At 39.9% G+C, this 25,976-nt stretch overlaps 1 protein-coding gene across 1 annotated transcript in view; it reads left to right on the top strand.

Moving 5' to 3' along the window:
* Window positions 1–19,220, top strand: part of suds3 (SDS3 homolog, SIN3A corepressor complex component) — a 40,838-nt gene extending 21,618 nt beyond the window's left edge. Inside the window, exons 4-12 of the mRNA XM_068005687.1 lie at window positions 2,206–2,277; window positions 2,811–2,830; window positions 7,906–8,062; window positions 8,462–8,557; window positions 10,009–10,070; window positions 10,999–11,020; window positions 11,148–11,253; window positions 16,127–16,211; window positions 18,591–19,220. Coding sequence (XP_067861788.1) covers window positions 2,206–2,277; window positions 2,811–2,830; window positions 7,906–8,062; window positions 8,462–8,557; window positions 10,009–10,070; window positions 10,999–11,020; window positions 11,148–11,253; window positions 16,127–16,211; window positions 18,591–18,689 — 719 coding nt within the window. The 3' untranslated portion in view covers window positions 18,690–19,220. The remainder of the gene's footprint in view (window positions 1–2,205; window positions 2,278–2,810; window positions 2,831–7,905; window positions 8,063–8,461; window positions 8,558–10,008; window positions 10,071–10,998; window positions 11,021–11,147; window positions 11,254–16,126; window positions 16,212–18,590) is intronic.
* The last annotated feature ends 6,756 nt before the right edge of the window (window positions 19,221–25,976 follow it).

Genomic DNA, 25,976 nt, shown 5'->3' with positions numbered 1-25,976 from the left:
CATGTGGGACTCCCACAGGCAATTAAAGCCGGCGGGGTGCCACTTAACAATATTTATCTAGCTATTTTAGGTCATTAACAGACCTGATTAAGGGAATATGTCAGGAGGGGTGGGATTTTAGAAACAACTGGGACTGTTTCCCGTACTGGGGGAAACACTCCCAGTTGAAATGGGCGTGTTGCAGCTATCAGCCTGTGGCAGCTGCAAAGGTCCATTTGACAGGTGTAGGGGGGAGACCCTCACTCATTGCAGGAGGCCACTCTGTCACTTGGGACAAAGTTTGGCCTCCACCACCCTCCTCCTGACAATCAAATTCACCAACTTGCACACTTACCCCGGGGTCCAGAGACATGTACCTACCTTGCGGACCCCCTCAGATGTAAATCTTCCGGATGGGGGCCGCCGTAGCTGCAGTCATGACCTCCTCGGAGGGCGAACAGCATCACCAGCCTCGCCGGCCAAGCCGTCCACCTCTGACACGTGGAGCTCCACAACACAGTGCTGTGACACATCCACCTGCACAGCAGGAGGGAGGGCAACCGCAGAGAGAGATGCGTCGCAGGGGGCACTACCCTCGCCACAGGGTCCACAGACCGAGGCTCAGCTTCCTGGACCTCTCTGAGCAGCAGTGCACACGGAGGCTCAGAGTCACTCGACATGTAGTCGTGGACATCTGCAGCCTCTTTCATGCTGAGCTGCTCCCGGCTGGCCCGAGCACCATCTTCTTACCTGTTGCTGTCAGTCACCACTGCCCTCAACAACTTCTCCTCCGCACAAAAGAGCCCTACAAATACACCTACACCCACTTTGCAGTGACACAATGGGTGGCATCAGTTGTGGGTCTTCATTGTGATCCTCAGGAAAGGGCATTATTGCACAAACCAGACAAGATTCGCAAAGACGTGGCAGTAATGGTGCCAATATAATATGTGATGTGAGTTGGTCAGAAATCAATAGAAGTAAAAACCATGACAAACCCTCAAACACCCTTGTGCATCCCCTTCATGCTCACAACACGTTTGCCTTACGCTTCCTACTGCACATATGTGATGCATACCCTGTGGCTGCAGCACAGGTAGTGGCAGGTTGAGTGCGGCTGACCGTGAAAGAGATGCACGAGAGGGTGAGTATGAGATAGAGCCATGAGATTGTATGAGGATTGGGTTGAGTGGTAGTGGCGGGATGAGTACTGGTGAGATGAGTAAGTGCAGGTAAGATGAGGATGAGGTTTGAGTGGGTGTGAGGGGTGATGTGACAGAGTAGTGTTGGCAGTGCAGAAGGAGGTGTGGGGTGGGGGCAGTGATGTGGCAGACGGAGTGTAGGGGAATGAGTAAGTGTACTCACTTTGGCTGACCTACTTAGGTCATTGGAGCGCCTCCTGCACTGTATGCAGGTGGGCGATATGTTGGTGGTGCAGGTGACCTCCTCTGCCACCTCGAGCCAGGCCTTCCTGGTGGCAGAGGCAGGCCGCTTCCTCCCGCCTGCCGGGGGGAAGATCTCTGTCCTCCCCCTCCTCCTCACCCGATCTAATGATACCTGGAGTGAGGCATCATTAAACTGGGAGCAGCCTTCCCCCTGGGCTGATCCAGGCTGTATTTTTTCCTATTTGTTGCAGCATCAGTCAGTGGAGGACTGCCTCTTTAAATAGAGCTCCTCCAGCTGACAGACCTTACTGTGCATGCGCAGTCCGCCCGACGCGCAGCTCAGCAGCGGGGAACCCGGAAGACCAGGTAAGTGGATCCAATTAGGCTGCGATCGCGCGCGGGGCAGACTGATTTCGCCGGCGCGTTACCCACGCGTCCAATTGCTGCCCCCCCCCCCCCCCCGCCGCGAACCCGCAGGCCTGGCAATATCGAGCCCCAAAGGTCTGGTATCCACAGAATATAGGATGGGTTGAATTGGGTTGCAATGAAATACTCCATTTAAGGGTTATGCCAGAGTGATTTGTAAGTTATATGACTCCCACAATTTCAATCCTTTTATTACCCATCCTGTATTTTTAGATTTGAGTTTTTTCCACCCCAGGTAACTGCTTTTCTGTTGCAACCATTGGGTGATGATGCAAAATGGCAGGTGACATCATGGAGCAATGAGTTAGTTCAGATGATTGCAAAGAAATTCAACATCATTATAATATATTAAGATATAAATTAACCCTTGTTTGTAGCTATTTCTATCACGTGGTAATATGTTTTGGTAATATAGGTACATTGCAGGAATATCAGAAAAGGATGAAGAAACTAGATCAGCAATACAAGGAAAGGATAAGAAATGCAGGTTAGTTCTTTTACCTTGGATTGCATTTACCTTAATAAGGTGACAGTAATTTTTTGTTTGTTTCTACAATTTTCTCTCCTGCAGACACTAATTATTGCTGTGGGTATGGTTCCACAATACTAACAGCCCTCATCCAAGTGGTCATCAGGATATCACAGCTGAGCTTGATCTTGTCATAGCTCAATGTCCACTGTTACAAAAATGTATTTCTGTCTGTCTTGACGTTTTAATTTGTACTTTATATTGCCAGAAACAGCATACAAGATATTAATACCCACGATCACACAGTATTTCTCAAAGAAAAGGCATCAGCTCAGAGACCAGATGTGTTGTGCATACTTAACTTGATTTTAATAAAACCTTATCAATAAAGAGAAAAACATAATTTATTTTGGATCTTTTCTTCATGATGAATTTTTAAGTGAAATTACAAAACAATAGAATTTCACATTGCTGGATTTAGAGATACCAACTGACTACTTAAATGCAGTATCATTAATACTAATTTTTTCCCCCCTCTTTTTTTTCTCCAGAGCTTTTTCTGCAACTGGAGGTGAGTGTTCTTCCTTTCTTTTATTTCCCCCACTAAATTCACTTAAAACATAACTGTAGCTGAACAAAAATTAGTGCATTAAGATAATGCTTTCCAATGGCACCATACTGGTGGTGTATTTGGAAGCATCCAAGTATAGTGCCCTGCACTGGTGGGATGTAAGTTTGATTTTCATTAGGCTGCTCCGTTCCTATTCTCAGCTCTTCTGCATGAAGGTTTTAGGTCTCTGCGGGGAGAAAAAGAACATTTATTGAGTCTTTGTTGTTCATTTCCTGCTAGCCAGCCAAAGAGCATCGGCAGAGGTCTGGCAACAAACTACTTATGCCCTTAGTGGCAACGAGACTTGGCCTGGCAGGACTTGATGATAACAGGGCAGGTGGAATTGGGGATGTGTGCCTTTTTTGTGGTAAATGCTGTCCAAAAAGTCCTACAGGTTATCTAATGCAACAGGTATGTATGGGGCTCTTCTTACAACTTGCAAAAGGGTAAGTTCCTGATTGCTACAATTCCAATCACATGATTCATTGTGAAGGATAGAAACTTTTCCAGATGGAGTCAAATCTGGTGGATCCAGAATGGCATTGGCAAGTGGCTGGGAAATAGATCTTTGTCTCTGTTGACTGATGAATAGCGCACATCATTGAAGCAAGGAAAAGGACAAAAGATTAAAATATTTTTAGAAGCAGAATTTTATTTGCCTATTCTCCCAACCGGAAGGACCACCTGGCATCGGACCACTAGGCACCGGACACAACAAAGGCAAACCGAGCCTAGTTGACTCTGCAAAGTCACCCTGACTAACATCTGGGGACTTGTGCCAAAATTGGGAGAGCTGTCCCACAGACTAGTCAAGCAACAGCCTGACACAGCCATACTCACAGAATCATACCTTTCAGCCAACATCCCAGACTCTTCCATCACCATCCCTGGGTATGTCCTGTCCCACCGGCAGGATAGACCAACTAGAGGTGGCGGTACAGTGATATAGTCAGGAGGGAGTGGCCCTGGGAGTCCTCAACATTGACTCCGGACCCTATGAAATCTCATGGCATCAGGTCAAACATGGGCAAGGAAACCTCCTGATTACCACCTACCGCCCTCCCTCAGCTGATGAATCAGTCCTCCTCCATGTTGAGCACCATGTGGAGGAAGCACTGTGGGTAGCAAGGGCACAAAATGTACTCTGGGTGGGGGACTTCAATGTTCATCACCAAGAGTGGCTCGGTAGCACCGCTACTGGCCGAGTCCTGAAGGACATAGCTGCCAGACTGGGCCTGCAGCAGGTGGTGAGCGAACCAACACGAGGGAAAAACCTACTTGACTTCGTCCTCACCAATCTACCTGTCGCAGACGCATCTGTCCATGACAGTAGGAGTGACCACCGCACAGTCCTCGTGGAGACTAAGTCCCATCTTCGCACTGAGGACACCATCCAAAGTGTTGTGTGGTACTACCACTGTGCTAAATGGGATAGATCTGTTCTGAATCTATCAGCTCAAAACTGGGCATCCATGAGGCGCTGTGGGCCATCAGCAGCTGCAGAATTGTATTCCAGCACAATCTGTAACCTCAAGGCCTGGCATATTCCTCACTCTACCATTACCAAGAAGCCAGGGGATCAACCCTGGTTCAATGAGGAGTGTAGAAGAGAATGCCAGGAGCAGCACCAGGCATACCTAAAAATGAGGTGCAAACCTGGTGAAGCTACAACTCAGGACTACATGCATGCTAAACAGCGGAAGCAACATGGTAGAGACAGAGCTAAGCGATTCCACAACCAACGGATCAGATCAAAGCTCTGCAGTCCTGTCACATCCAGTCGTGAATGGTGGTGGACAATTAAACAACTAACGGGAGGAGGAGGCTCTGTAAACATCCCCATCCTCAATGATGGCAGAGTCCAGCACATGAGTGCAAAAGACAAGGCTGAAGCGTTTGCAACCATCTTCAGCCAGAAGTGCCGAGTGGATGATCCATCTTGGCCTCCTCCCGATATCCCCACCATCACAGAAGCCAGTCTTCAGCCAATTCGATTCACTCCATGTGATATTAAGAAACGGCTGAGTGATACAGCAGAGACTATGGGCCCCGACAACATCCTGGCTGTAGTGCTGAAGACTTGTGCTCTAGAATTAGCTGCGCCTCTAGCCAAACTGTTCCAGTACAGCTACAACTCTGGCATCTACCCAACAACGTGGAAAATTGCCCAGGTATGTTCTGTCCACAAAAAGCAGGACAAATCCAATCCGGCCAATTACCGCCCCATCAGTCTACTCTCAATCATCAGCAAAGTGATGGAAGGTGTCGTTGACAGTGCTGTCAAGCGGCACTTACCAATAACCTGCTCACCGATGCTCAGTTTGGGTTCCGCCAGGACTACTTTGCTCCAGACCTCATTACAGCCTTGGTCCAAACATGGACAAAAGAGCTGAATTCCAGAGGTGAGGTGAGAGTGACTGCCCTTGACATCAAGGCAGCATTTGACCGAGTGTGGCACCAAGGAGCCCTAGTAAAATTGAAGTCAATGGGCATCACGGGGAAAACTCTCCAGTGGCTGGAGTCATACCTGGCACAAAGGAAGATAGTAGTGGTTGTTGGAGGCCAATCATCTCAGCCCCAGGACATTGCTGCAGGAGTTCCTCAGGGCAGTGTCCTGGGCCCAACCATTTTCAGCTGCTTCATCAATGACCTTCCCTCCATTATAAGGTCAGAAATGGGGATGTTCGCTATTGATTGCAGTGTTCAGTTCCATTCCCAACCCCTCAGATAATGAAGCAGTCCGTGCCCGCATACAGCAAGACCTGAACAACATCCAGGCGTAGACTGATAAGTGGCAAGTAACATTCGCGCCAGACAAGTGCCAGGCAATGACCATCTCCAACAAGAGAGAGTCTAATCACCTCCCCTTGACATTTAACGGCATTACCATCACCGAATCCCCCACCATCAACATCCTGGGGGTCACTGTTGACCAGAAACTTAACTGGACCAGCCAGTTTATACCACTAAGCTAGTCCCAATTGCCTGCACTTGGCCCATATCCCTCTATACCCATCTTACCCATGTAACTGTCCAAATGCTTTTTAAAAGACAAAATTGTACCCGCCTCTACTACTGCCTCTGGCAGCTCGTTCCAGACACTCACTCAAAGGGTGGTGAGTGTCTGGAACGAGCTGCCAGAGGCAGTAGTAGAGGCGGGTACAATTTTGTCTTTTAAAAAGCATTGGACAGTTACATGGGTAAGATGGGTATAGAGGGATATGGGCCAAGTGCAGGCAATTGGGACTAGCTTAGTGGTATAAACTGGGCGACATGGACATGTTGGGCCGAAGGGCCTGTTTCCATGTTGTAAACTTCTATGATTCTATATAAATACTGTGGTTACAAGAGCAGGCCAGAGACTGGGTATTCTGTGGCGAGTGACTTGCCTCCTGACTCCCCAACGCGTTTCCACCATCTACAAGTCAGGAGTGTGTTGGAGTACTCTTCACTTGCTCGGATGAGTGCAGCTCCAACAACACTCAAGAAGCTCGACACATCCAGGACGAAGCAGCCTGCTTGATTGGCACCCCATCCACCACCCTAAACATTCACTCCCTTCACCACCGGCGCACTGTGGCTGCAGTGTGTACCATCCACAGGATGCACTGCAGCAACTCGCCAAGGCTTCTTCGACAGCACCTCCCAAACCCGTGACCTCTACCACCAAAAGGATGAGCAGCAGGCACAAGGGAACAACACCACCTGCACGTTCCCCTCCAAGTCACACACCATCCCGACTTGGAAATATATCGCCGTTCCTTCATCGTCGCTGGGTCAAAATCCTGGCACTCCCTAACAGCACTGTGGGAGAACCTTCACCACAAGGAGTGCAGCGGTTCAAGAAGGTGGCTCACCACCACCTTCTCAATGGCAATTCGGGATGGGCAATAAATGCTGGCCTCGCCAGCGATGCCCACATCCCATGAACAAATTTTTTTTTAAAATTCATTTCGTTTTTAAAGTAACATATTTTAAACCTATGCCACATGTAAATCTGTGACTGAGGGGCTGGTGGTCTACTCCCATATCTTTGCCAGTGTTGGTAACAATTAGTTGCAATGTAGCACTTCCCATCATTCGAACCTTCCAGATATTGATGAAATGTAACCTAACATGGATCTTTATAGCTTAAGATATTGCTGAAATACTTGTTATTTTAAAGGGTTAAGATCCATTTATTTTCTGCCACTTTCATAAATAATTTTTTTTAACAAAAGAAAATACAGGTTACGGTGATGCTATACTAAAGGCACAATTCGGTAGATTTTTTTAAAATTAAGGCGCGGTCTATATTTATATTAACTCAAAGTTTTTAATTCTATCCCATGACGATGATAAAATGACCGACGCTGATGTTGCAATGTCTTGACCCTTCCCCAATCAGTAAAGCACATCATAGCTCAAATTGATATTTGTTTTTGGATTTGAGAAAGGAAATGCAACAGCTGCAAATATTTATCAACAGTGAAGTTAGTAAAACACAGAATCGTACAATGAATTGTGTTTTTCAGTTTCTCATACTTGAAGTATCGGGGTGCATTTGAGTGATATCTGTGGCTGATTTTTATTTTACAATGCACTTCATTTCAGGTTGCTTATTTGCAAATTCTAACACGTTTTGAATTGGTGAACTATTGCAATGTTCCAGGCTATGTGATGGCTCTTTACTATAGCACTATTGTACTTTTTGGCACAATAAATGTGAACTTTTAGTTCATAAATCTATTCAAAAAATATAATCTGGAGTTGATTCAGCAAGAGGAGCTTAGCTTTAGCTTGGTTGTCTCCTTTTTTGCTGACCTACAATTTCATGATGCATTGCATTTATCAGCAAGTTTAGTGGGTTTTTTTTCCTCTATCAGATTCTAAGAACTTACAACCCAAATATTTTACTATTTTCTCTTTTGATTGCACACACAAAGCCTGTAGAAAGACACTCTAAAGGTTTTGATTGTCTCTGATTCTGTCCTTACTGATTTTTTTTCTTTTAAAGCCATTACTACGAGTCATCAAACTTGTTTTTCTTGTTCCAGACAGAGCAAGTGGAAAGGAATTATATTAAAGAGAAAAAGGCAGCAGTGAAGGAATTTGAGGATAAAAAGATTGAGTTGAAAGAGAACCTGATTGCCGAATTAGAAGAAAAGAAAAAGATGATTGAGAATGAGAGATTAACAATGGAACTCACTGGAGGTGTGTAGCAGAAAGATTTAACATCCCTTGCAATGTTCCAAGGAAAAGTGAACTGTTAACAAGTTGCCTTAGATTTTGACCAGATTGAATTGTACCCCTTTAGTAACAAATAACTCTGAAAAACAATGTTTTGGTTGGAAAATGAGCTTTATTTATCATAGAATCTACTTGTAGTGAGCAGCATGGGAATGTTTCACATAGACAAATAAAAATACATTTTATTAAATTCTCCATAAATCGTTTAGCATTTTGTTGCAATGTTCTCAAACCGTATGCTGTGCAAATTGGATTGCTTTGAATAAAGTGAAATTAGAAGAACATATTGCACTATAGATTTATCCTCTGTTGGTGGCTAGCCCTCAACACTGCTAACCACAATGCATCTGTTTATTATTGCAGATTCCATGGAGGTGAAACCAATTATGACTAGGAAGTTGCGGAGGAGACCTAATGATCCTGTTCCAATTCCAGACAAAAGACGAAAACCTGCACCTGATATCCTTTTATGAAATCAAGTATCTACTTTTGGGATGGTCCAATCTCTATTGTTCTCTTATGAAATTAATGATTATTTGGTATGTTTTAATTATTACAAAAGTATTTGTTGCAATATCAAAAATTCAAGGCTTCATTGTTTCAGTTTTTGAAGCTTGTTTATTTAGAATATATATCCTTATCAAAATGGAGAAGAATGGCATAGCTTCTACTTTTTAGATAATTTTTCTACATCAAATGTTCTTGGAAAAACAGTTTCTTGTATAATACTGTGTTCCAGTACCTTCATAGTTGACATATTTGCCAATGTTGGATTTCCTCTGTCAAATGAAAAGCAAAAAAGAATTTAAACTATGGTTGCTTTGCTGATTATGGAAGGGTCAATCCACTGCAACATCAGTGTCAATCATTTGACATTGTACTGGAGAACTGGTGTCTGAGATAGGTTGAAAACTTAAAGTACTCAATTGTGCATTTGCTATCGCATCACAGTAACCTATACTTTTAAAAAAAAAATCATGATCTATAAAGTGGTAGAAAATGAAAGCATCCTAGATTTAGCCTGTTAAATCTGGGACATACTTCTAGATGCCTTAGCCCCAACCTCAATATCCCTTGTGGTTTCTCATTTTAAGCATAGACTTCTTAGAATGAAGATTATCTCATGAAATAATGGAAAAGATTCTGTCACAACAATGTTAGCAGGGCCATGCTGCTTAATTCCCCTCCCTTAAGTGTGCAACCTATTGGCTTTTGATAAAATAATTTTTAAAAAGTCAATTGCACCTTTTATGATAAATAGATCCATTCTGTTTGCACTGGGATAGTTTTTTACAATTTAAAAACATGTTTTGGGGCAAAAGCACCTGTCCCTAAAACCCATTGTAGAGGTAGTGTGGATAAGAGGGTCTCAGTGCGAAATTGCTGAAACAAGATTTGAGTAATTTCCCACAAGGTGGATTTCTTATTTTGGGCAGGAGATTGGGAGAGATGCAAAGCCTGAGTTAAGTGTTTCCTGGGGATTTGATGCCATTAGATTGCAAGTTGGCCTAATACACCTTATGACTGACTATAATAAGATGGTTGGGAGGCTCCTTGGTCTGGGACTGATATGTGGTGACCAGACAAGTGGGAGAGAACACTGAACAAGTTAGATTACTTCAAGGGACCATCTTTAATTTTCTCATTGTCATATTAATCTAAATGTTGAGATGCCGGTGATGGACTGGGGTTGACAATTGTAAACAATTTTACAACACCAAGTTACAGTCCAGCAATTTTATTTTAAATTCATTTTCACATCGTTCACCTGACGAAGGAGGAAGCCTCCGAAAGCTTGTGAATTTAAAATAAAATTGCTGGACTATAACTTGGTGTTGTAAAATTGTTTACAAATATTAATCTAAGGCAGAGGAAGCATTTTTTATTGTATTCTCCTTAACCATCAATACCGCAGTTAAATTACTTGCTAACAGATGAACAGATTATGGAGGATCTGCGAACTCTTAATAAGGTGATTCACTTGGGTACTTTGGAGATAAAATAACTAAGTGATTGTTTCACTTTTTACTAACAACAGGCTGCTATGTGTACAAGACATCTCATGCCCTAAGGTGCTAATTGACGGGCCTTGTTGGCACTATATGGATAATACAATCTGAGTAAATCCTGAACGAGTAGAGTTGCGCATATTACGTTTACATATAACACTGCAAAGTAGAAAATATACAGCAAAAGACTGTCTATAAAGTAATAATTTTACCACAAAAGCTTTATTGTATGCTTATTGCTGTAGATACTTGTATACAAGGTGACCCATGTATAAGACAATCTTTTTACTTTCCAGCCAATAAAAAATCCTGCAAAGAAGACAAGGGCCAACCTTCTAGGTATCAGTTACTGGCCAAATTTACACACAATTCACTATTTACTGGCGATTGATCATTTTTTAAACTAGTTTTTAGTGTATGAAGCAGGACCTATCCAGACCCTGTTCTTGAGCAAGACTCCACTTGATCCCACTCTCAGGCAGCACCCAACCCCACTGGAAGATCAGCTGTTTCAGAACCAGCTGAAATTGCTGGCAGGTATTTGTCCCATTGAAAGTTGCAATTCTCCCTGTTGCAGTGGGGGTAAACTGCTGTTGGCAAGGTGGGCTGTTGGAGGAACAGTTTATTTTGATAGCATTTTAGCCTGACTTGAGTTGGGCCAGGTTTTGCCTGAAATCAAAGTTGGATCAGTAACATATTTTAAATATTTTAACTTGTTAACAGCTTTTTGCACTGGTAAGCAATGACTGACATATAAGCCAACCATCCCTGAAGCAGTGACTTACATTTTATCAGCGTTTATCCACCATTTAATTAATGGATGAACGTGACGGGTATGAAAAGTTACATTCTCAAGAAGAGTAATTTTATTTTTCATTTAATTCCCTATAGTTGAAATCTCCAAAAAGACCAGGTATTTATGCTTTTTATATCCATTTCCCACGTGATTACAAAACTTTTTATAAATAATTTTTCCAGGAGAAAACAAAGAGGTTTTTGTTATATCTTACCTACATTCTTGCCGCTTTTTTTTGGGTTAGCATCTCCGTCTTCCCCTGAGCATCTTCCCAGCACTCCTGCTGAATCGCCAGCACAGAGATATGAAGCAAGAATAGAAGACGGAAAGTTGTATTATGATAAGAGATGGTGAGTCAACTGTTAGAACTTTGCATTTCTTTGAGCTTCCATTTACTGCTTTGGCTGTAATTCAGCATAAGAATTGGCCACATGATTAACATGTACCATTCTTGACATGTTACAGCTTTAACCATATCATGACAGAAACCTAACTTACTTTAGTCATGATTTTTTTGCATTTGTAAAATAAATGGTCAAACAAATATTTTTGAATTCTCATTGTTATATTGTTATAGTCCAGTAATGTGACTATTTTCAAAACAGTGAAAGGTAATGCCAGTATTCCAGTGTGGCTGCAAATTCCTCTAAAAACTTGTAATTGTTCTTTTAAATCTATGACTTTTTTGTTTCCTTTTTTGTATGCATCTGCTGCTTTCTGCATGTAAACTAAAAATGCCACTAGATGGTGATGTAAACCCACTATTTCCAGATCGTCACCTCAGCATCTTTAGCTGCTGTCCATGGTTAAAATTCATCAAAACAATCACCTGATTACTCGTTGTTTTTTCTAGGAATATTAATGATGTATACAACATTCTACAAATGCATGCCACAGTGATCAAATGTTTAAGTTGTCTGTTCCAGATTGATATGAAAGAAAAAGGTTAATCGGAAATATATTAATGCATCAACATAGTTTTTAAAAAAAAATTCTAAGAGATTCTTGATATGGGGCCCATTTAATTGCTTCTCTGGGTCACTGAACTGGGAGTTGTCCTGCAGACGGTGTGGAGAGGAAACATCAACAGTCTTACTACTTGCCTCAAAAGAAATGAAAATGTTTTCTGTTCCCTCTGCCATCATTCTTTTTCCAAATAGAATATTAGGAATACTGTGTGTTACCCTACTGCATTTCATTCTTCTCTTCCCCTTCCCAAAAATAAAAATATGCCTGTACCCATAACTCAATGTTACCTACTTTTTAAACAAGTACTCAAAGTTTTTCTGTCCAAATTCTATGAGTGGATACCACTGTCTATTTTAAATTTTCCCAAAATATTTAATTACTTGGCTCAAATTCAGCATCCTGCTATATTGCCATTATGGGCTGTGACTGTGCATAACTTCAGTGACACAGTAATAGGAGGCTTAGTTTGAGGGCTTAACTCATTGACAAAAACATATACAATACGCTTGACTTAGTTTCCCATCTCGATTACTCCATGCTTTTGATTCTCCATCTCTAAATTGCTACTCTTAAATTTTATTCCCATCACGTTGCAGCTGGCTGATATACTTCCATAAATAAGGCTGTTTTCTCAGAGATTGCATGACGTTCAAACAGCAATGCTGTGAGTTGGGGGCTATCAGAACTTAGTATATTAGCGTTGTAGGAAATGGACTATTTCAGAGTGCAAAACTTTCCTTGAATTCCTGTTACAGGAGAGAGCAGCCTTGCAGATGAAGAGAACCATCCTGCTTGTCAGGCAAGTTCCTCAATTGATCCAAGTGCCCAACAACCCCATAAAGTCCAGACCTGTATAATCATCCTGTTGACATAATATCCTAATGTTGTCTTCACAATTAAAGCTAAACAACTTTTAAATGCTCCAAAATAATAGTTCTAGCACTAACTTAGTTAACCATTAGATACCATAGACAGATGTGGCTTGTACACTGAGCCATTCTTCCACATATACAGCTGATTAGCAACCTTTTGTTCTAGATCACACTTTACCTCTCTCGGTGCTTTAGTAATCTTCAAGTAGTAACTCTACTCCTTTTCCAGTTGAGGGCAGCAGATGGCTTTTACTTTCTTAATCTGTATTCCTCAATTTCCTGGCTTTGAATCAGATGGCTGTTTAAGATTCAGACTTGCTCGCAACATTTTCAAGTTGTGTTTGCAGCAAAATGGCAGTTTTCATAAACAGACCTCTAATAATATGTGAAGATACTGATTTACTTTAACTTCGATCTCTGTGTCAAAAACAACACTAGAGGTAACCCACTCATGCCAGATATCCTTTTTCCTGTTGAGGCATGTAAGCTCTTTCCAGGTAGTAACCATCAGCTCTGCATCTTTCACTGTATTCCTTCATCAACTTTGCTTTTGTTTGCATTTCTGGCTCTGGGCTTCTGGCCTCAAGTCCACACCCGGGTTGGAGCCCTCGTGAATAGCTTCCTTGTATTGTGGCTGGATATCTAAGCTGTTTTTCTTTGATGTTGCTGACTACTCCCCACCTTCTGCAGCATTGTGACATTCCTTATCTGGCCATGTCATCTTATCTTCATTACTCTTGAGCATTGAATGTGAAAATTAACCTTTCAAAACACATATACTTAATGAATGGTGTTGAAGTAGGTAAGGATGAAGTTGAAAGGAGCTTAATAGTCTTAGACTGGACACTCAACATGTCCAACCAATGCAGACATGCGGTCAACAAAGCCAACTGAATGTTGAACTATGTAGCCGAAACAGAATGCAAATCAGAAGAAGATGCAATTAGAATAGTATTACAGGTATAAAACAGCTCCCGTGTTGAAGTAGCTTTATTACTGTCTTTTTTTTCAGCATCATGGTGAATGAGCTGAAAATTTACAAAGGTGGCTGACCTAAGGAGACAGTAATTTTCCTGGATATACAGGCAGTCCAAAGGCTGATTAATGTTCTGTATGTTGAGGTAAAGACTCATCTGTTGGTGGTAAAACAGGAACGGGAGTAGGCCATTCAGCCCCTCAAGCCTGTTCCGCCATTCATTAAGATCGTGGCTGATCTGCACCTCAACTCCATTTACCCGCCTTTAATCTGTATCCCTTGAAAACCTTACCTAATAAAAATCTAACAATCTCAGTCTTGAAACTTTCAATTGACCCAGCATTCACAACTTTTTGGGTGAGAGAATTCCACATTTTGTGTGACAAAGTGCTTTCTGTGTTCACTCCTGAAAGGCCTAGCTCTAATTTAAAATTGTGTCCCCTTGTTCTGGATTCTCCCACTAGAGGAAATAGCTTCTCTATCGAATCATTTTAAAAACCTCTATTAGGTCACCTCAAAACCATCTAAACTCAAGACAATACAACCCAAGGTTATGCAGCCTGTCCTCATAATTTAACCCTTTAAGCCTCTCTATCTTTCTGGTAAATCTGCCTTCTACCCACTCTTAGGTCAATATACACTTCCTGAGGTGCGGCACCCAAATTGAACGCAATACTCCAGATGAAGTCTGACCAAGGCTCTGTGCACCTGTATCATAACTTCCTCCCCTTTATATTCCAACCCTCAAACACTTATCCAACTGCATAGAAACAGCTTCAACAAACCATGTTAAATCGTTCCAAATTTTTTAATGAATATCTGCAAGTTAAGCATTTTAAAATGATAATTCTTGAAAAAATGGCAAGGATATACAGATTTAATTTTGGGTTTAACTTCAAAATTCCTTGAAATGTGTTCTGGTTTTCAAATCACCTGAAGTTCCATAGATGTACCCTGCTTTAAGACATTGGTTGAGAATTAAGAAATGACAGTTCCAAATTTCAAGAGCATCAAACTAATAGGAATTTTTTCCAATGCCTGCTATGAGTCAGACTAATGTCATAGCTCCTTTTTGTTAATAGTGGTATTGTTACCAGCAAGCCATTGCACAGCATGAAAACAAAGTCAAAGGTCTTGAAGCATTTTGTGAAGTACAAGGCCACTGTTAATCATTTTCCATTGAATTTCCACTAATGAAAGATGTAGAGTGGAATGTAAGAGGGTCTCAAGACCTTGGTATCCCTGTATCATTGTGTGAAACATGTACTTGGATTGAATGATTTTTAAGCCTTAATCAGAAGTAGTATTATAGTTTCACAAAAATAAACTGTACTATATCGGTGGGGGAGGAGAGAAGGATCCACAAGTGCATTTCTGTTTCAGTGTTGCTAGTGTTCCAATAAACTGTACCACATAAGGGTAGAATATCCATAAGTTCTTAATTTCACTTATGTCGGTGGGGAGAGGTACCAAGTGGACACAAGGAAAGGAAAAAAGTTGGTGAGTCACTCTGGCTTGCACTTGCATGTTTTGTAGCACCTAACCCAAGGCTGGTAATGGCTTAAATTAAACAGTGGATTACTCACCTGTCTACTTTTGAGGATGTATGATGGAGATTGAGTGGAGAAGGACCTTAAGGGTAGCCAATTCAGATTAGCTCAGTTTGGCTGCCAAAAAGGAGAAGCACTGTTTCTATTAGTGGTAAAGAGACTAAGTACTTGCCATTACATTGCTTATTCAAAACTCTGCATACTTGCATTGATGACTGGGTGGGGCAGGTTCTTCCCGTACTTATACATACTTTTAAACTTGTTCCTCCAAACAATAGTACCATTTGTCAGAAGGACGATTCTACAGTTTAACTCACCAGCTGTTCCAGTAAGGGGGTCTTTGGAGAAATTTTGTTTATTACTTTTGTTAAACTAGATAATGTAGGAGTGGCATCTGCTTCTGTAACCAAACTCATAAAAGAAAGACAGGAGACTTATATTTATATATCCTCTCATCACGTCTCAGGAATGCCCTAAAATGCTTCACAGATAATGAATTGTCTTGAAGTGCCAGTAACTGTTGTCATGCAGGCATACAAACTGCAAGGAGATGAATAACTAGTTAATCTGTTTTTGATGGTAGTTGAGGGAGGAATGTTGACCGGATATCGTAAAACTCTCTGATCTTCTTTGAATAAAGATCTTCAACCTTTAACACCCACCTGAACCAACAGAATAGAAAAACAAAACTTTGATTTAACATCTCAGTACCTGTGACTATGCAGCGCTTCCTCAGTACTGCGGAGTGCCAGCCGAGATAATGAGCTCGGGTCTGGGAGTGGGGCTTGAAAAGGAATGTTTTAGTTAAAAGCAATAATTTGAGATATGCTTACAAATGTTGCCATTTCTTCTATAGGTATCACAAAAGTCAGGCTATCTACCTGGAATCCAAGGAGAATACGAAGATCAGCTGTGTAATTAGCTCAGTTGGAACAAATGAGGTACTTTTTTTTTCTTCTGGCCAGTGTGCCTCTATGCTTTTGGATTCTGACAGATATTTTGACTAAGGTATCTTCTATTTAAAACCTGACATGGTAAAGGTCAAAGCAATTTTCAGTGGCAAAACAATAGATCTTAATCTAGTTATGTATCTTTAATTCATTTGGAAGATAAATATTTGTGTCAGTTTTAATGTAGCAAAATCCATGTAGTTATGTAGGTGTCACATTTTTAAAGTCCAAATTTTTATCAGTAGATCTTATTTATTTATTGACTTTTGATCTTTTTATTGACCATTTCCATCTAGTGATACTTGGAAAGGGGCATGGCTTTTTTTTTCATTTCATATCAAGAGATTTAGAAATAGCTTAGAATGGCAATTTGAATATATATATATATGTAAGCTTGTGGAGAATTTTTAAATATAATGGCCAGAGTTTACTGCTTCTGTGCTTGCCAGCCCATTAAAGTGAATGGGCCGAAAACTGCGAGCCAGTGAGCGCAGATATGAAAATCCTTGGCTAATATTTTTTCCTGTGTGATGCACCAATCCCTGAGGAGAGCATATAAGAAGCACTCTTTCCTCTGAGTGCCTTCTGGGTTCAAGCCCCACTCCAGAGACTTGAGCACACAATCCAGGCTGACACTTCAGTGCAGTACCTAGGGAGTGCTGCACTGCTGGACGTGCCTTCTTTCGGATGAGACATAAACTGAGGCCACGTCTGCCCTCTCAGGTGAACATGAAAGATCCCATGGTACTATTCGAAGAAGAGCAGGGGAGTTCGGCCTGCTGCCCTAGCCAATATTTATTCTTCAACCAATATCACTAAAAACAGATTAACTGGTCATTATCTCACCGCTGTTTATGGAACCTAGCTGTGTGCAAATTGGCTGCCACGTTTCACTACATCACAACAGTGACTGCACTTCAAAAGTACTTTGTTGGCTGTGAAGTGTTTTGGGACATCCTTGTCCTGAGGTCGTGAAAGGCGCTATATAAATGCAATTTCTCTCTCTCTCTCTCTCTCTCTCTCTCCTTCTATCTAAAACTAATCCAAAGAATTTGCTACATTATCTGCTTTGCATTGTCAGTCCACTCTCAAACTAACTGCATACTTTGCAGACCAAAAAAAAGTTGAATTCCTGAGACTGTCTTCATGTAGCTGAACTGGAATTAATGCTTTAACAATGCATTCACTATAAGGTTAGAGCAGCCCACACCAGAATTAAATGCTTTATTGGAAGTATGGTTTTCCATTGTTCTCTACAGTACCAGACAGTGTAAGAGCAGTGCTGAAATTTGAACTCTTTAGGAACAGCTGATTTCATTCTAAACAACATTTGTTCTTTACTCCATGCAGTTACTTGGTGAGTTGAAACACCAAAACTTTCACCAACACAGGTTCTTGACTAAATGATCTATCTCTGAATGTTCAGTTGCGGTCATTGCAGAAAATGCTAACTTTGCAGCAAATGTACTGAAAAGTGGTTAATTGTGAATGAGGGAAAACTTCCATTGTACTTGAGTGAAGCACTAGTTGGCAAATTGAAATTCTGGTGTCTAAATTATAAATCTCATAACTCCCAGCCACTGGAGGAAAAGATGCTTGTGCCCGAATAGTCTACTCCTAATTCAGAATTTTTAGGGGAAAAAATGACAATTTTCATGAGTAGACCAGACATTCCACAGATGCAAATCTGAAGTCTGATAATTAAAATGGAGCCAATTTAAAATGTGCAGAACCACCACAGATTAAAAAATAGCAATTAAATATGAAGGGCTGGGGCTTGCAGTGTTAAATCATTGGGAGCAGCATGAACCTGTGAGTGATAGCATTATTTATCTATTGGTAATTAAATGATGCCTTGGGCTGAAAGCCAAAGTTTAGTTTTATTTTTTAACGTATTAGGTTTTATTTGTGTGTTCTGGAGTTATTTTATCCCTGGCTGTAATATCTCTTGATCCTTTTTCCTATATGTTGTAAAACTACCTGGCTAATGGGCTCCAGCTCTGTACTGCCAAAAAAATACCTTTTGAACTAAGCAAATATGCTTAAGTGCTGTTATATGGTAGTAACTGTTAAGTATTTTTAGCTCTTTAACTTTTAGAATGTCAGACATTGGGGGTAAAATTCAATTTTGGGGCGCAAAATGGGTGGTAGTGGATCGGCCACCCGTTGTAACCCCTGCCCAATTTTCCTTTCCATTGACTTCAATCAAAAGGAAAATCGGTGGGGGGTATAGCGGGCAGCCAATCCACTACCTGCCTGTTTTGCACCTCTGCAGAAGCTGAATTTTACCCCCATTGTGATTTGGATGAAAAGAATGTATTAAGCTTCTTTTTATAGTATTGATTCAATTGTACTTTTTGTTTCTTGCAGATATGGGTGAGGAAGACAAGTGACAGCACCAAGATGCGTATATATCTAGGACAGCTACATAGAGGAGTGTTCATTATACGCAGGCGATCTGCTGCCTAGCACCCTTGCCAAAACATGTTTGAGACTGAGACCGTCATATTTTATCTCTCTGCTCAGAGGGTGACTCTTCCCTGGTTTTTGTATGGAAATCTGTATTAATACAAGCGAGCTTAGTGACAGACTGGAGAACATATAATTTGAAGACTCTTTCCAATACCAACTCAGTTCTAATGACTGGTGTATATTTTTAAGAATAAAATTCACCTTTTGAGGGTTTTTCTTTACTTTCATCTTCCTCCAAGATGAAGTTGACCATTCTTTATGGCTGGAAACTGCCAATTTGTGGATTGTTTCATTTATTCCAGACAACGAAATGAAAACTAGTTTTGCTTCATTGATGGACAATCTGGAACATTTTTACCTGAACAATTCAGTCACCTGTTTTTTTTTCTTTTGAGAAATTTGTTTTGTACATGCTGTTTATTTTATAATATATATAATGCTTTACTGTAGTCACTATTGGGCACAGGCCAAAAACATGTATTTTTCGTTTTTATAAGTGTATTAAATAACCTTGTTTCTTTGAACAAATCAACTCGAGTTCATGTTTTATAGTATTCTGCATCCTTTAATAAAGCCAAAAGTGGCGGCAGCCTGTGATTATGGTTAACATTGTGCTATGATCTACATTACATAGTGCTACTGTTTTTCTTTTTAAAAAAAAGTGTTTTGCAACCTGTGGTATTGGAGCAGAATAAAATTAAATCATTCTGCTCTAATTTTGTGCTATCAACTTGATTGCCAGTGTACAACTATATTTTGAAGTTGCCACCTAAAATGCTCATGGTCAGTGACTCTTTAATTCAATAAGCTTGGAGGCGTTTCCATTTGGCTTGGTTCTCAGGAAACCTTTGATCTGTTTGAAGCATTTGGCTCCTACAGAAACAAAGTTTGAGAGGTGTGATTAAATCAAATGTATTCCTTTTGTAATTTAGACCCCGGTGACACTGTATAATGACGACTCATACAATTGATATGCCACAATGGGGCTGATGAAGGTTTTTGCTGTGGCTTCCACCTTCCTTGCTACCATTTAAATTCCACAATTGAGTGGAAGCATTTTTCAGTCAGAAAATTGAATTGTGGTCTTCAGAAAAGGTTTTGAGATTTGTAGTAGGGACCTTATTTTTAAAAAAGCCATGGTAAACTTAGTTTCTGTTTAGATTCAACCTTCTATAGAAAGTCATTGAACTTGAGAGCATATTACTTGGTGGTATTGCTGCTAAGTCTCATTTCTAAAAAAAAAACTATATCATTATCTGACATTATTTGAATTCCTCATGCAGCAAGATATGGACATTTCAATTGATTACATGCCCAAGAAAATTTGTTCCAGTTTGCTATGTCAGTACCCTAAAACCCCACAGGTTAGTGGTGGTTGTGTTCAAATTGTTTTGTTTGTTATGTGATGGCACCATTTTTACAAATGTACATTTAGACTTTTGCTTTTATACAATGTTGGAGAAGTGAATTGCTGTAGGTACATATCCCTTTGTGGTCTTTCAATTGCAAATGCAATTGCTTACCATTAATAATTGAGGCATATCATGATACATCAATATAATGAATAATACAATCAGGACTGCAACTGCCTTTTTTTCATCTTTCTCAATTGAAATAAAAAGTTTTTGCACTGATTGTGTTATTCTTTACAGTCTATTTTTGATTACAAATAAAGGAAATCTGTCTTTTTATTTTTGAAATGGTATATTAAACATGATACCAGTTAGCTTTGGAGATGTTCTTGTTGGTTTGAAAACCTAATTGAATGGTTTGTCACAAAGATATTGTAAGAAATTGTTTGGGATTTACAATACAAATGTTAATACTATCTATAGGGCCCTACTGTAGGTGATTGAGGAATAATGCAGGTTATCTGGATGGAGAAGGTTAACAATAACTACTTGTTCAAAAATATCACCCAATAAGTATGAAAAGTTGTCATTTAAATTTCTGTCCTTACACTTAAATTTAAATACAGTATTCAACCATGCGGGAACATTGGCTGGATTATTGACAGTGTTGGGCTGTATTCTTGCACAGCAAGTTTATGCTTTGAAATGACCATGACAAACTAAGAAAGAGAAAGCTTACATTTATATAGCACCTTTCATGACCGTAGGACATTCGAAAGTGCTTCACAGCCAATGAGTTACTTTTGAAGTATAATCACTGTTACACAGGCAAATGTGGCAGCCAATTTGTGCACAGCAAAGTTCCACGGACAGCAAGTGAAATAAATGATCATTTAATCCATTTGATGGTGTTGGTTCAGGGATAATTGTTAACCAGGACAATAGAACTCCCCAAAATATTGTAGATGCTGGAAAACTGAAATAAAAACAGAAAATGCTGAAAACACTCAGGTCAGGCAGCATCCGTGAAGAGAGCAACAGAGTTAATGATTCAGGTCAAAGACCTATCGTCAGAACTTCCACTAGAACTCTCTGCTCTTTGTTGAATAGTGCCACCTGAACAGGTTGGCTGAGCCTCAGTTTAACATCTCATCTGAAAGATGCACCTCTGTCAATGCAGCATTTCCTCAGGATGGTACTGAAGGGTCAGCTTAAATTATGTGCTCAAATCCTGGAGTGGAGCTTGAACTCACAGCCTTCTGACACAGAGACAAGAGTTACCCCTGAGCCAAGCTCACAATTGTAATGATGGTCAACTATAATGTACTGCTTGTCCTGGTTTAGTGGTTATGGGGATATTTTTATTATCTCTGCAGTTGTGATGCCATTAAACTTTCACACGCTTTTCATTAGACCACTTGTACTATTGTACATGCCATTTAATAAATTTTGGCTGTGATCTCGTAGCATAATTTGTTCCGATGTGGATTCTAAGGCTTATTTTTTTACACTCCCGATCAGTCCCCAGAACAACATCATTAAATGCCCCAAATATTAATTGTACTGCTGGTCTAGATTTGTGTTTGTAATTTACTAGAACTGGTAAGGTGTGTGGGTGTTCCTGGTACCAGCAGTCAGTACCAATGAAAATGTTTTTATGTTGTAATTACTGGAGTAATGAAACATAAAGGAAACTGAAATTTAAAGTAGTTCTGTGGCAAGTCAATAGATACAAGGTAGGTGGGTTGTACCTCTTCCTAATTTTAACTCCTAATTGCATTTTGATTAATTTTAAAATTCTCACCTAAATAACTGAATGGCCTATCTCCCGAACCTCCTCCAGCCCTTAAACCCACCAAGAACTGTGCATTCGCCCATCTCTGAGCTCTGGTGCATCCCCCACCATTGTGGCTGTGCCTTCAGCTGTTTAGGCCCTAAGCTTCCCTCCCTAAACCTTTCCGTCTCTCCCTCCTCCTTTCAGACCCTCCTTAAAACTTACCTCTTTGACCAAGCTTTTAGCCACTTGTCCTAATATCGCCTCCTTTGGCTTCGAATCAATTTTTGTCTGATTATGCTCCTGTGAAGCACAAATTTTCCTACATTAAAGACGCTATATAAAGTCAAGTTGATGTTTCATTTACATGAGTATAATTATAGTTCAGGAAAGGTGAATACTGTCTGCTATTGCACAAATATATAAATAGAATCATAGAAATTTACGGCACAGAAAGAGGCCATTCGGCCCATTGTGCCAGTGCTGGCCAAAAAAGAGCTATCCAGCCTATTACCACTTTCCAGCTCTTGAACCATAGCCTTGTAGGTCACGGCACTTCAAGTGCACATCCAAGCATCTTTTAAATGCGATGAGGGTTTCTGCCTCTACCACCCTTTCAGGCAGTGAGTTCCAGACCTCTACCACCCTCTGGGTGAAAAAAAATTTCTTCCGCTCCCCTCTAATCCTCCCAACAATGATTTTAAATCTATGCCTCCTGGTTATTAATGGTATATAGGAGGTTAGACAGTTTGAATTCAGAATTTATCCCCAACATGATCAGTATCTATACAATTCCTTTGCATCTACAGTGCTCAGGAGTTATTCAGAAACTCTTCCAATCCAATGGGAGGGTAATTTTGGATACTAGAGAAATGGGTTCTTTTCATTAGAGCAGAGAAGATTAAAAGGAGACCTAATAGAGGTGTTCAAAATTATGAAGGGTTTTGATAAAGCAAATAGGGAAAAACTATTTCTTCTGATTGGTGAAACTCTAACTAGAGGGCATACATTTAAGATCACCAAAAGAATAAAAAGGTTAGGAGTATTTCTACACAAAGGGTTGTTAGGATGTGGAATGCCCTACCAGAAACAATGATGGAAGCAGAATCCATAATAGCTTTTAAAAGGGAAATGGATAAATATTTGAAAAAGAAACATTTAAAAGGGCAGGGGAATGAGACAAAATGGATACTGCTTTCAGAGGGCTAGCATAGACGTGTTGGGCCAAATGGCCACCCTGCTGTACGATTCAATAAAATTCCACATTCAATGGGATACCATTGATGTCATAATCAGCAATGATTTTGATGAATATTATCCACTAGTGAGGTTGACCATAACATTTCCACTATGTAATTATTCTAATTTGCTGACAACTTATTCATAATTTTGAAAGATTGCAGAAAATAAGAGTAGACATTACTTTTAATCAGTTGGAATGTGACCAAAAATATTTTGTCCATGATGTGTTTTTTTTACTTAATTGTGTCTTTTATTCTAAAACATCATGCCCAAAATAAAAATTCTGAATTAATTCGAAAGCCAGCATATTGACTATAGAAAAAAGGTCAACTGTAAACCTTTGAAGGAACAAGAATATCGTTAATATGCAAATATTTTAAATGACAATAAAACTCACTAATCCAATCATAGAGATTGCTTTTGTCCTAATTCAAAATAAGTAATTAGAATTAATGACGCTTTGAACCAGACGTCACTGGGATGTTTGAAACAGCCCAAACACAGACAGACCATAATTGTCTTTCCTTTATGTTTATAGATTATCAATGTGCCTGCTGATTAACTGTCTTTCAGACTGTTCTTCGAGGTGTTTTGTGAGTATACGAGTTCCCATGTGTTTAAAGTAGCTGCCACATGGTTTCGTCTGGCTGTGGAATGTGAAGGTGAAATGCAATTCTAAGTATATAATTATAAATTCTGCAAAGACAGTATATTATTGATCCATCAGGAAATGTAGACTATTACCTCTGAAAAGCATTCCTTTTATCTCAAGTTGTGCAAAGAAGATCTTAAAACGACCTCGTGTCTGTTTTTCTGTTCAACCCGTCAATTGGTTCTAATATGTTTTTGGACTACTTCATAGTGACATTTTAGAAAGAAAGGAACCTGTTATGTCCAGTCTTTTTCCACAGCCGTGATTTAAAGGTTTGTCTTAAAAAAAAAACTTTGCTGCATCTTCAGAGGAAAAATTTCAATTTCAGTTGAATCTGTTATATAGCAAGAATTCTTGAACTCCCGAAAGCTTTCAGGAGGATAGGGAATGTTGATGCGTACAGTTTATATCATAGTGAAGTGTGATGGGAGTAAGAACTTGTAAATTGTGTAAAATATCTAGCAAGTGGGAGTTTACCAAGGGATTAAAGTCAGGAGAATTAGTCTCTTCCTCCGGCTCTCTCCCCAACCATCAGAACACGTTGAAAAGTAGTTTATATATATTTTTGTAAGGACTAGCAGCTGTCCCATGGTGTTTCTCCTGATGAGTCAAGATAATAGGGGTGTTACAGGAAGTGCAAGCTATGCGCAAAAGGATTTTTAATGCATCACTAGTCAGTCTTCTGTGGTGTTGCACATGAGGAATCAAATCCAAGTGTAGAATTCAGGTGAAGCAGGGTAGAAGGTGGGGATAATTGGACTAGACGTAATTCAGTCTGCATTTTAAAATCATACATTCTGGCCTTATTTTCATATAATGCTTTGATTTTGTATTATTATTTAACAGCTAAACATCAAAACTTAAGGCAATTTGGAAAGCAGAGGAGAGTTGGCTGGAGCTTTAGGAGTCTGCAGTTCAGGCAAAGGAGTGGGAGGTGCAAAACCACTGGTGGCAGGGTGTAATTACAGCTTGACAAGTTTGCATGGGCAGATGTAAATTTGTTATTATAGAGAGATATATCTTTTGTTAAAATGCATATGAATCTGTCTGGTTTAGGGCCATGTGACATCCAAATGAAGTAAATTCTTCAGCCACATAATGTGTGGTATGAAATTGCAAAGCTACTTTAAAAATATTTTTGGCTAACGTCTTAAGTTGGACTTCTCCCGTCCTTCCCTTCTATTTCAATTATTTATTTCATCTGAGCTTTATTATTTCCTCCTCTTACCCAAAATATGCGCATCCATCACTCCTCTGCCAGAAGGGTGCACAGATACATGATCTGTTTCTGAACCTGTGCTGCTCTCAGCTGGTTTGTGGAGGAGGAGTGGCAATGATGCAGTCGAACGAAGATGTATTGAGTCATTATGCATTTTCTCAGGAGATGGCCTCAGCCAAAAATCCTCAACTAACTTTGCAGAGAATCTGCAACTATCACTGTTCCATAATACCACCCATTTTCATAATCAAATTGGCCCTGATTATTAATGGTATTCATTTTGGAGTGTTTGAAAAGATGCCACATTACTGATTGAACTAATTATAATATGAAAATAGTCACATGTTGAATTGTTTTTGCATTACAGATCATGGAAAAATTTAAATATGTGGCTATGAAAGTTGTTTTCATATTCAAATTTCTTCTGATCATTAAATTGTTCTGCATGGTTTCAGTTCTTATGATCCAAGGATTAAAGCCCTATTAAATGTTTTTTTTAATGATGAGGACTAGTTTGAATACAAAATTACTCTGCAGTCTTAAACTTAAAATGTGAATTCTCTCAAGTAATTGTATTATCAAGTGTGTGGCAGGAAATATGTTGGGTTTTGGTATCATGCATTTTTCTTTATCAAGTCAGACAAGCCACTTTTTGGACTTAATGTACATTCATTAAAAAATTGGTTTTATCTAGCTCTTGCTGTATACAAAGCAGGCAACTGCGGGATAATGCCTTCCACTGGATTTATGCATCCTAAATCTTTGTAAATTAATAGCTCTCATTTGATCCTAATTGCTGTTCAGATTTTTAGAATTGCTAGTGTGAGGCAGCATTGCTTAAAATGATTAAATGTTGAACAAGTATGGATTGAGAAATACGAGTACATTTTCAGGTAATCTCCCTTTTGTAGCAATCTAACCAGTATTTGAGCAGCTCCAAAAAAAAAGCCCCAAGCAAGTATTACAAAAAATTGCCTATAATCATCTGCCATTTAAAGTACAATATATAAGATTTTAAAATGTTTTAAATAGAATATTGCTCTAT

Source organism: Heptranchias perlo, chromosome 25, assembly GCF_035084215.1.
Source record: "Heptranchias perlo isolate sHepPer1 chromosome 25, sHepPer1.hap1, whole genome shotgun sequence".
Lineage (NCBI taxonomy): Eukaryota > Metazoa > Chordata > Chondrichthyes > Hexanchiformes > Hexanchidae > Heptranchias > Heptranchias perlo.
This window is presented reverse-complemented; position numbering and strand designations above follow the sequence as displayed.